Source organism: Heterocephalus glaber, unplaced genomic scaffold (genome assembly GCF_053883595.1).
Source record: "Heterocephalus glaber isolate CG9 unplaced genomic scaffold, H.glaber_assembly_v1.0 deba00000768, whole genome shotgun sequence".
Classification (NCBI taxonomy): domain Eukaryota; kingdom Metazoa; phylum Chordata; class Mammalia; order Rodentia; family Bathyergidae; genus Heterocephalus; species Heterocephalus glaber.
In genome coordinates this window covers 2442934-2455383 of record NW_028258162.1, presented here as the reverse complement: position 1 = coordinate 2455383, position 12450 = coordinate 2442934, and the positions used below count along the sequence as shown (strand labels likewise).

Below are 12450 nucleotides of genomic sequence, written 5' to 3'. Positions count from 1 at the left end.
CTCCCTTATCTCTGCATATCCATCTCACACATACCTCTTCCCAATGCTCCCACAGGAACTAGTATCAGAAGAGTGAGTGTTCCTGTGCTTTCATTCTGTGTGTCTTCTCATTGTGAGTGATAATATATCTTTACAGAGAGTCTAAATAGAAATGCTGTGTCTCCTATATGTGTTGCCAATTTGTACAATAGTTTTTGTGGCTTGGTTTTTTCATTTCTTGTGATTAGGATCTTGTTAATGTCATTTATAGATCACAAAATTTGATTTTGAATAGTACTATAAATAACACAGTTAGGATATATTGTATTTATATGGTTACCAAAATTTAACATATATATGAAATTATACTATTATTGTTAGTAGTAGTATTAATATTATTGTTATTAGTTAGCACAATTTTTTTACTCTTTCCATGCTCTACATTGAGTAAGGAGTTTTTCCTTGACCTAGGTCTCAAGGATATTCTTTTGAGATGACATACAATTTTAAGTTTATATATTTAGATTTATGTTCCATTTGTAGTTAATGTTTTTATATTGGGTAAAGAATGCATAATTTTGTCTATACAAAAATCTAATTGAACTAGTGATATGTATCTTTCCTTTATCTGTTGAAGTGCCTAAGCAATTTAGTCATCCATAAGATATATGGATCTGTTTCTGTTTCACTGGCCAATAGGTCTTCCTTTTATTTTAATTTTTATTAATACATGATGTTTACATTGCTTGTGGGAATAATGCATATTAATTGCTTTTTTTCATTCATTTTCTCTTCCCTCTCTGTCCTTGATGTGCTATTTTTGGGCCTCTTTGCAGTACATAGTGTTTACTTTATTTACATGTAGTTGGTGTATTCACATGACACATCTTAATTTCTCTTTCATCTTCCATCTCTTCCCCTGCTTCACTGTCTTATCCATCTCTTGATATACTTCCCATTTGAGAAAGACCTATCTCCCTATTTCCTGTTATCTATGTATTACATTACTCCTTGTTTAAATTTTGTGTGTCTCATATAAAAGAAACCATACAACATATAAGCTTATGTGTCTCATTAACTTCATTTAAATTTATTGTCTCTAGGTACATCCATTTTCCAATAAAGAACTCAAGTTTATCTTCCTTTTGGCAGAGTAGTACAGAAATTTATAAATACCACATTTTCTTTATCCATCTTTCTGTGGATGGAAATGCAATATAGGCTGCTTCTAAGATTTAGCTATTATAAATTGTGCTGCTATAAACATAGGTGTGCATGGATCACTGCAATATAATTTATCTTTCAGCAGATAAACTGTTTCTGTTAGACCACTTAGTTTTTAAATTTTGATTTCAGTTTAGCACATAGTGAGAGAGATGAGTCTAGATTCAATCCTCTGCCAGTTTTCTGAACACCATTTATTAGAGAGGGTTTTCCCTTCTGTATTTTGTCAAAGATTAAGTAGTTGAATGTGCTTGGTTGTGTATTTGCATTGTCTGCTCTTTCCCACTGACCCTTATGTCTGTTTTTCTGCCACTACCATGCTGTTTTTATCACTGTAGCTTTGTACTATGTCTTAAAGTCTGGAATTTTGATGCTTCCAGCTTTGCTCTTGTTAATCAGGGCAGCTTTTGCTATGCTGAGGATGCTTTGTCTTAATAGTAATTCCAGGATTGTTTTCTCTAATTTAGTGAAAAATGCTGTTGATATTTTGATTGTGATTGTGATAAATTTGTAAATCAATTATGTAACTGTTGTCATTTTCACTGCATTGGATATGCTATTCAGGACTATAGGATATTCTTCCATTTCCTAATGCCTTTGATTTCTTTTTCACTGAACTGTAGTTTTTTGTAGTTCTTTTACTTCATTAGTTCCTATGTGTATAGGTTTTCTTGGTACTATTGTAAATGGTTCTTTTCTTAATTTCTTGCTAAATCAGTTCATTTTTATAGTTCAAGAACACTATTAACTTTGATGTGTTGATTTTGTCCTGCTACATAACTGAATTTCATTATTCTGAGAGCAGTTTGGTGGATTCATTTAGAGTCTTCTATATATAGGATCCTGTCATCTGCATAAAATCATAATTTGATATCTTCATTTCCTATAAATATCCCCTTGAATTTTTTTTCTTGCCTAATTGTTCTTGCTAATGTTTGAAGGACTATATTGAACAGGAGTGGTGATACTGGTGATTGTCCTCCTAATTGAAATGAAAGTTTTCAGTTTTTCCCCATTTAATATGATGTTGGCATTTTTTGTCATAAATATCTTTTATCAGATTAAGTGTTCGTATACATATTTTCTTCAGTATTTTATTATGAAAAGATGTTGGATTTTGTCAAAGGCTTTATCTGAGTCTATTGACTCAGGCTTTATCTGGTCATGATGTATGGGTGATCCTTATGATGATCTGCTGCATTCTTTTTCCATATCTATGTGAGCATATTTGTATTCATATTAATAATGAGATTGGTCTGTAGTTCATATTTTTATTTGGATCCTTGTCTGCTTTTTGAATCAGGGTAGTCATATTTACCAGGAATGACTTTGGGAGTACTACTTCCATTAAATTTTACTGAAAAGCTAGAGGAATAATAGAGTTAAGACTTCACTGAGGTTTTTGCAGTGATCTCATTCAGACTTGGACATTTCTCCATTAGTAGATTTTTCATTACTGCTTCAATTTCATTGGATTATTTAGGGTTTTTAAATCTTCTTGTTTAAATTTTGATAATTCTTAAATATCTAGAAATCCATCCATTTCTTCTGAATAGTCCAATTTATTAGTGTGTTTGTGAAGTAGTTGTTAATAATATTTTTTATTTCAGTAGTGTCCAGTGTGACTTCATCTTTTTTATTTCTACTTGATTGATTTGGATCTCTTCTTTCTCTTTGTTATTTATATTGGCTAGAGTTTTGCCTATTTTTGTTATACTTTCAAAGATACAACTCCTTGGTTCATTGATTCTTTGCTCATTATCATCTCAATTTCTTTGAATTCTGCTCTGATTTTCATGTTCTTTTCACTAGATTTGAATTTGGATGGTGCTTTTTTTTTTCTAGGACCTTCAAGGATATCATTAGGTTATTTATTTGGGTTCATTCTCTTTTGGTGATGTTGAAATTTACAATGATAAACTTCTTATTAAAACCGATTTCATTGTGTTTCATAAGTTCTACTATATTGCACTGGTAATATCATTTGGTTTTAGAACCTGTTTCATTTCTTCCTTGATTTACTTGATATCAAGCATTGTTTAGTTAATAGTGTTTAGTTTTCATGGATTTGCATCATATTTGTGTTTTCCTTTGTCATTTGTTTCTAACCTCATTGTGCTATGAGCTGATAATGTGCATGTATAATTTCATTTCTTTTACATTTATTTAAGCTTGCTTTATTGGCTAGTATGTGGTTTATTTTGGAGAAAGTTTTATGTGCAGTTGGTAATATGTATTCTATAGTTGGTGGGTAGAATATTCTGTAGATATGTATCAAACACATTTTTTGATAGGGGGGACCACTTTCTTGATTATGCCCAAAGCAGGCTGTAAGAGTTAACCCCACAATTGACTTGTTCTGTGAAGTGAGTCCAGCTGAACCCTATGTGCCAAGGTCAGAGTGACTTTCATGGAAATTCCATTCCCAGGGCTAAAACCTTCTTAACTAGAAGAACAAGGTTCTAATTACAACCCTATGTATTGTCTATTCTGTTCCTAATTCAAAATGCTTTGTTTCTTCCTTTACAAACCTTGTCTGCATTAGTATCCATAGCAACTGCACAACTGCATATCCTCACATGTACTTCTTCTTTACCCTAATTGATTACCAATAAAAATCAGTGGCTTAGACTAACCAGCATCTTTGCTGGTTGAGCAGCATTGGCTGTCCAGGCTCCCTGTTTCTCTGTCTCTAGTTTTGTCTTTAATTTTTCTCTCAGACCTGTGCTGTAGCACTGAGCAGGAGAACAGAACCTACTGCAGAGGTCTCTGATAGTTTGAAAGTTTTCATCCACTCTGATATTTCTTTTTGGATTTTTTGTCTAGTTGATTTGTGTATTTCTGAAAATCACATATGTTTATCTGATATTTCATGTATAGTGCTATATTTTTTATGAAGTTGGGTGCAACATTAATCAGTGCATATGTTAAAAATTGTTCCCTTAGTCTTTAGTGACCTACTTTGCATCTTTTCATCAGTTTTGATTTGAAGTGCACTTTGTTTGAATACAGAATAGCTACACTTGCTCTCTTTCAGATTCCTGTGGCATGAGATACAGCTTTCCATCCTTTGATTTGTATTCTGTGAGTTTCTTTTTGGGTTAAATGTATTTCTTGTACTGTATACAGCATGCTGTTGAATTTTGTATCTTGACCCATTCTGCCTGTTACTTTTCATTGGGGAATTGAGACCATTCACAGTGACAATTATTACTGAAAGGTATTAACTTATCTTTGTCATTTCCTTATTTTCCTGTTGCTGATTTCATACCTTCTGCTTAACTGTTCACCCTACATAGTGTCTCATTCCATTTGATATTTTGTCATTGTTGTCTCCATTGTCTATTTTTTTTCTTAAGTTCTTTTATTGGTACATTTTAGGTATACAATTCATTTACATTTATCATTGGGTGTTTGTACCTGTACATGATGTATCTTGGTTCTTTTTTCCCCATTCCCTGTCCTCCCTTCACCCCCTCCACCCTTCCCTATTTACATAGACATCATTTCTATTTTTTTTCTTTTCTCGTAGTTATTAAGGTGATCAATCTGTTTATCAAGGATTTATTTCCTTCTTATTGTGATAGACTTTAATAAGTTTTCTGGTGATTCTCGATAATAAAATTAACATTAGAAATGAAAAGCATATAAATCAATAAATACCAAGATGTCTTTCCATATTATCTTTGAGCATTTTATGTGTAATGCCTTCTTTCTGCTGCTTTTGGCTCTGGTCTGTCGCCATAACATCAGTGGCGTACCTCATCTTCTTCTGAGTTTGACAGTATATAAGAGCTCCAATCCATATTAATATGATTGGAACACAAGCCTGTATTTCTTCAAAGAGATTTACAGGTAAATTATCCCCTATGTAGATAAAACCCACATACAACAAAGTAAATGTGTTTAACAGAAAATGTACAATTACATATATTTCAATGGTGCAAGAGAAATTCAAAGTATTTTGCTATCTGAAGGAAAATTATTGATCATTGAATACTTGAACATTTACTGTCTTTCCCATCTGAAAGTTAAGCACTTGATCATTCGTTTTTCAGTGCTCATTAGCACCAAAGGGCAGATTGTGACATAGCCATTGCCCACAAGCATCTGGATACAAAGATGAGTTGGGTCCTTTTTCCACAATATTGCAAGGGAGGAGAAAGTAACACAGTCCAAAAAGTACATGAACATAAAGAAACCCATGAGAAGCAGAATGGTCTGAGTGGCTCTTTCTTCTGGGGGTGATTTTAGAGAAAGTCTGGTGCTGTGAAGATGCTGGAAATGCCTTTTATGCCTGCACAACAGAGTCACCATGTGTCTGCTTGAGAGAGCCATCAGCCCTATAAAGGAGATATCCTGAATGTTCACCAATGTGAAAAATATGTACCTGAACAAGTAACTAATGGGCCACTGAGAGCAGGACTCAGTGACGAACACGAGACTGTGTGAGGTCACATTGGGGGTGGCACCAATGGAGACTAAGAAGCGACCGTTCAGGAGCATATTGAAGACCCATAAAAAGACAAGGCAACATGGGTAGTGATGTGAGGATTTATGTTTGAACTTTGCCAAACAAGAGTTCCTGGGGCTGAGGGTGATGGCCTGGAGGACACTCAGCAGGCAGGTGGTACAGATGGAGAGGGCCCTCATCAACCTGTGCATGTAGACAACCAAGTTACATGTGAGGCCATCCTCCCAACCCTGAAATTTGAAAGTATCTGTGGCTATGAAGCCCATGGTTACCAGCAACACCAGGTGGATTAAGGCCAGCTGACTGATACCCAGGTCCAGGGGCTTGGGCCTGTGCTTGAGAAGAAATGCGAGGATGTGGAACAGAAGCAGGGCAGTGTTGGCTATGATCCCAATGGTGACTTCAAAGAAAACTGTGTTTCTTATGTCTGAAAAACTGGAAATTTTTCTGTTTTTATTCACCTTCATAGCAAATGAATAACAATAAATGTCTGAGGAAAAAAAGCAAGAAATATTCTTTATCACATACATCACCACTATCATCACCTTGGCCAATAAAATGCTATGCCTTCATCAAAACGTGGATTCCTCCTCGCGCCTCCTTCCCCCTTCAGAACTCAGGTCCCTCTCACAGCATCGTGGATGCACCACCATCCTCTCCCCTGCCCCATCCCTTCCTGATGGCACCTGGATTATGAGCCTCTCTGTGGGGCTCCCAGAGCACCTCTGAGAAAACTGTCACAGATGATGAAGGTGTTTCCTTGCTTTTTTCTCAATTTTTCGTTTTCACAATCAGGCACAATGTCTTATTTGCCTTTGTATCTATCTGTAGAATGTAGAGAAATTTCTAGCTAGATAGTAGAAGCTCTACATTTTAGGGGGAAGTTGGGAGAGGAGATTTGCCTGCATGTGCAAATCAGATCTTCTCAAGCAGTAATTGTCTACGTTCTAGCCGTACAGTTATGTTATGTCAGTGGCATCATTAGTCTAGTTTATTTCCAGACCAAATCTTCACAGAGGAAAAATGTTGCTCAGTAGGTTCTGAACTCGAGTGGTTTTGATTTACATCTATGATCTGACATTTATCAAATAGCAGGATTTGAGAAGTCCATTAACACATCTGAGCTATAGTCATATTGAGGGTGGGAAACCATCTCCTGGTGGAAAAGTTGGCAATTATGTGTTAACTGTGGAACTACGAATGCCTGCTGAGAAAGATACATTGTAACTATAGTCACTGCTGTAATGCAAACTCAGTAGAACAATGTGATCTCAGAAACCCCTGCCAACCCTCCTGCTCTCCCCTTCATTGTCCCTCTGCTTATGTAATTATGCTTAGATTGATGGCTGTTTCCCCAACAACTACAGCTGCTATTTCCTCCTCCCATAGAAACATAAAGGTATAAAAATGAGAGTAAACTTCTGTTTGATGCCTTTGAAGTGATTTAAATCCCTTGAAGCTGCTGACTAATAAAGCTGATTTGCTCCTTCTCTGTGTGGTTGGAGGTTTGTCCAGAGACCCTCCCAAGCAGTCCTACTTCAACATGATCAGTAAAATGCAAACAACTACATTCCTTATTACCTGGAGATATAATGTGTACAAATGTTCCAAACATGATGAGGGCCTGGTATAGGAATGAAATGTCAAGCACTATTGTCATTATTTCATAGTTCCTCATGCATAAAACTCGAGAGAATTGATATACTTTATAATACACTCTACCTCTGTCCCAGCCTAAAAGAGTAAGGAAAATTAATATCAAAATTAATAATCAAATTTCTAGGCCCTTAACCATATCTGTTTATGAGACACATGAATAAAGTTTTTAATTTTCCAAGACTACATAGAAACTATATAGTCTTGAAACTCATGCCGTAAAACTATCAGTAATGATTTTGAAGTTATTAATTATTATTAAGGCCATGAATTCCAAATTTATTTTCACCCCATCATAAGCACATGTAAAGAGAATCTTAAACATGCCAATATTTTAAGTAAATTCTGAAGATTCTTTCTTACAATTTTAATTAGATGAGTGGCAAACATTTTCACCCTGAAGATGGTTCACAATGACTCCTAATTTTTATGTTTTCCTCAAGCAAATAAGGATCATTCTGCAGAGTTATAGGTCTTGAGTGCAAATTTTGTACCACAGAATTTGGTGATGAACTTTTAGGTTATCTCCCAGTGTGACACAGCTATTTGCTTTAAGTCAGCCTTTTTAAAGCTATAATATCAGGATCCTAACATAATAACATGGGTTCAAATATATATTATCACAGATTTAGCATTTCAACATCATGGATTAAGACTACATTCATAGCTATTGAGAACATAGGCTTCATAAGTCACAAAGAGAAACTTGAAATGTTTAGGGACAAAGAACATGTGATCAAAATTCAAAAATCAGAGGTAAAGAAGTATGTGGTCTGAATTCGGTGGAAATTTTGATTTTAAAAATAGAAATGTCATAGTAAAAACTAGAGAAAGTTAATTGTTTTCTAAACAATTAGGACAGGAAAGTAACAATTTTGTCCATTCTCACAGTCAGCAAATTAAGGTTTGGTCCTGTCATATGTTCAGAGGGAACACTGAGAAATACCCACCTGACTCCCAGGTGTCTCTGACTTACGTGGATTGAACAGTCTTAAAGTGGTCTTCTTTGTCCTTCATGTTTTTATAAATGACAGATGCCTATTTTCAGTACACATATTTCATGCAAATTAAAAAATATATCCTGACAGTATTTTAAAGGAATAACTTTAAATTAGTGAATAACAATATTTAAATAATATTTAAAGGAATTACATGAAAAAATAACATAAATTATAAAGTTGTCTTCTTATGTTGTTTCTGCAAAATTCAAGTTTTGCTTTTGTTCTGTTCTCAAACATTGAGTCTGGCAAACAATCTTAACATAGGTCCAGTAGCTTGCATGAATCATCCATAAATTGAGGGATAGACCTACATTATTTTCAGCATTGCTCATTGTTTAGGGAACTACAGTCATACAAGCATGGAGGACTGAGGAGGGAGAAGTGTGCAGATGCTCTAAGTTTATTCAACATTAAGGCTGTCAGGGGACCCCTGGTCCTTACCTGAAACTGGCAAAGCTTCCTTAGAGCAGAAGAATGATCTTTCTCCAGAGCGTTAATCCAGGACAGTGCTGCTTTCACGAGCACCGATTTGTGTTGTTAATTCCCATGGAGCATCAAAAAGATGACACAAAATGCCACAACCATCCAGCCATCTCCCAGTTTCATGGATCACATACAACTATATTAGCGAAACACACTCTAAATGTATTTGTCCTGTATTTGTCTGTAGATAATATACAGAAAGGCATAAAGCTACTTCTGTAGTAATATTTTACTAAAACACACATTCTGGAGAATGTGACACACGAAAACAGGCTAACAGAAATGGTCTAGTCGTGTGTCCCCTCCCAGCTATGCCTCATCCAGCTCACACCTGCCAGGCTCAGCCTAGCTTAGGGGAAGAGGAGACAGGACAGCAGCTCCTTCCATCCACAGGATGAGCTAGAAAACACCCTTCAAATACAGCTCTTAGTAGTGATGGTGCTGAGACGGGACCTGGCTTACTAAAAATGTCAAACACAAAAGTCTCATTTTTAAAACTGCACAAACAGATGAAATTCACTTTTAGAGCTGGTACTTCAAACGAAGTACCTCACTACATACTAAATGGTTTAAATGAAAATTAACTACCACTATCTACAGAAGTCATTTATTGAAAACATTGAAAGTAACATACAGATGATAGAAGTGAAAGTGATTCTATGTATTGAAACCCCATAATGAAAGTTCATCTATTGCATGAGAGATGTAAATACAAATATAAATGTGTAGGACTACAACAGTGTCTTCTTTCAGAAATGATATTGGAAGTAAATGAATGCCATTTAATTTGGAAAAATAAAAATATTCCAGAAACTAATTCAATATATATGAAAAATGATATTAATTTTATGAGTCACTAAATTAAAAGCTGGAGTCTACAAAAATCTCAGTCTACAAAACCTTACCAAAAATCCCACTGTCCTCTTTCCTTACCCTGCCTAGGACCCTGCACACCCACAGATGCTGCATCTGTGGACAGAGAGGCACTTACTCAGGGGGACATGTGGGGTTCTGGTGCCTCTGAGAAAACTCTGCACGGCCTTAAAGTAAGGGTGTCATTAGGGCTCTATTGTGTACATGTGTCAGTTTAGCATTGTAGAAAGGTGACAAGATCCCACCGGAAAGGAAAGAACCATAGAGTCCCCTGTGGAACATTTCATCTACCTCTGGATTTTACTTTATTCTCTCCTGGATAATATCTATTATGGTCCAGATGTGCTCAAAACTTTAAGCTCCCTTGACACAACTTCCTGAGGAATGAAAAAGTTCCCTTTTGAGCATAAGTTCAAATTAGTCCAAAACTATTGTGAATTAGTGCAAACTCCACTGATGGGAGAGATTCCTGGTGCCTTCCAGAGTTACCAGGGCCTCCCAGGGCATACTTCCTATGATGTGTGATAGGCACGCTCTTCTCTAGCATTTCTCACGTGGAGCACTTGGTTTCTGGGTTTTACTTGCTGTGGATTTGGTGAATTCCATGACTTTCAAGTTCTCAGTTTTAGGTTTCAAGCTAAGAGGCATATCCCAACATGAGTTTCAGTAGCTATAAAAACCAGAATAGTGACTACACAACAGGATGTTGTGGTGAGGTGATCATAGGCACATGATCCTAACAGAAATCAAGGCAAAAGGGGAGCTGACATCCACATTATGAAGAAACTAAATGTTTCATTGTCACTCAAACCCGTGGAGGATTAAAACAAGGGTTCCCACTTTCTCTGAATTAAAAAACAAAATATTAGAGAAGAAGCACCTCATAACACCATGGGCTTCAAATTTCAAACTTCCAAATCCAAGCAGGCTCTACACTTTGGTTCCCTTCAGCACAGGGCCACAAATATGACTGTCAAATTACTTACTTGATTAGGAAAAAGTCCAATACTCAACAGAAGAGATAGGTCTGCCTGGAAAAGTCAGCTCCTTCAGGAAGAAACCACAAATGGGCCAACAGCAATAGCCCCAAGAAAAACCAAGGCTAGTGTCAAAGAAAAAACAACAAAAACAGTGTAGCACTTTATCCTGAAGATGGCTTTTTTCAATGAGATAGCATTGGAGAAGAAATCCAGTGCAGTGCCTGCCATATTATCAGAGAGAGTTTAATCAAGTGCCATGGTGGGAAGGGCTTGATTGAGTGGGTCTGAGTCATGAGACACATGTTACCTTTCTACAGAGACTGGATGAGAGTCAGCCATGGACACTGACTGGGAGAGGGTGAGAGCGAAACATAGATCTCCATATCCCCTGAGTTCAAGCTCAGGTCAGGAAGGACTAGAGCCCACATTCACTGATGGAAGGTGACATGCGGTGGGCTTGGCTGTCAGAGGTCGCTCACTGGATATAAAGATGATCACACTGAGGACCGGGTCTGCTTTTAACCCACCCCGCTGACTATAACCCAAGGGGACTGGTGGGCTGATTGCTTCCCTGTGTACCAGCCTGAGTGAGGATGAGGCTCTGCTTAGACAGCAGCCATAGACTGGGGTCATCGACAGAGGGGCCTCTTCAGCAGAGGGGTCACCTCACAACCACAGGGTGTGAAGAGGGAGGAGAGCACTGTGTGACCTCCTGAATTCCAGTCTGCAGGGGCTGGAAGTAAACCACTCATTTGGAAATGCAGGAGGATTTATTATTCTTTTAACTTTGAACCCAATTTTTTTTCTCTCCTGAATTTTTAGTTTGTTTTTCTTCCTGTTTGGTTTGTAGTATTTTGTTTTGTTTTGTTCTGTGTGTATGTCTTTTTGGTGATGTTTGTAGTTTCATTTCCCACTTTCTTTTTTCCTGTTTTTTTAAACATTATCCATATTTCATTAGGACTTCTTTGTTCTTTCTCTGGCTCTGGCTCTCTGTCTCTTTCTCTCCCTCTCTCTGTCTTTCCCTTTTTATTTGTTCCTTTTTTCTTTTTTTCCATTAGTTTACTCTCTATTTGATATTATTTATGTCTTTTCTTCTTTTATTCTCTGACTTTTCTCTACAACTATTAATATCCTTTAGTCTTTAATTGAAGCTCTCTTTCTCCAACACTACTGTGTTTACAAATATGAGTGTTAAGATTTATGAATATAGAGCCCGCTGCAGACAGGCGGGTCTGCGCACACCCTACAGAGGTTGCAAATGTCACGGAATGTGCCGAATCAGCCCACGCACCAGCAACAATCCACTGGACCCCCCCCAACCCCACACCTCTGTACAGCCACCTGGTTCCACTCTACAAAGATGCAGAGGACACCAGACCACCAGACCACGGTACTGAGTCTAGCCACTCCTGGACCAGAGGTAGGGGCTTCTGAGCCGCTCTCCCACTGCTCCTGGTCCAGAAGAAGGGGCTTCCCGGCCAACATCCCTCCCACTGCTCTCAGCCCATAGGAAAGGGTTTTTGGGCCACCATCCCTACCTGTGCTCCTGGCCCCTGTCCCACCTCTCCCAGCTCAGAGGAGGTAATCCGTGCAGGTGCCAACAGCATCCCCCCAATCAAAATGGGAAAACACGTAAATAAGTCTTAAAACCAGGCTTCCAGATCACCTACAGCAATGCCAAAGGGAAATGAGATGGAACACTCTGATACTCAACCACCTGGACCCACTGAACTGGCAACAAAGGGGACCTGGAAAAAATGAAATCAGGAAAAATTTCTCA

The 12450-nt window shown here is 37.3% G+C and overlaps 1 protein-coding gene across 1 annotated transcript; it reads right to left on the bottom strand.

Moving 5' to 3' along the window:
* Positions 1 to 5211: 5211 nt before the first annotated feature.
* LOC101710146 (vomeronasal type-1 receptor 90-like) lies at positions 5212 to 6144 on the bottom strand. The gene has a single exon (XM_004860008.2). The coding sequence runs from the start codon at positions 6142 to 6144 to the stop codon at positions 5212 to 5214; it is 933 nt and encodes a 310-aa protein (XP_004860065.2).
* Between the last annotated feature and the right edge of the window lie 6306 nt (positions 6145 to 12450).

Excerpts from the sequence above, each read along its gene's own strand:
- LOC101710146 (XM_004860008.2), bottom strand. The coding sequence starts at position 6,144 with ATGAAGGTGAATAAAAACAGAAAAATTTCCAGTTTTTCAGACATAAGA.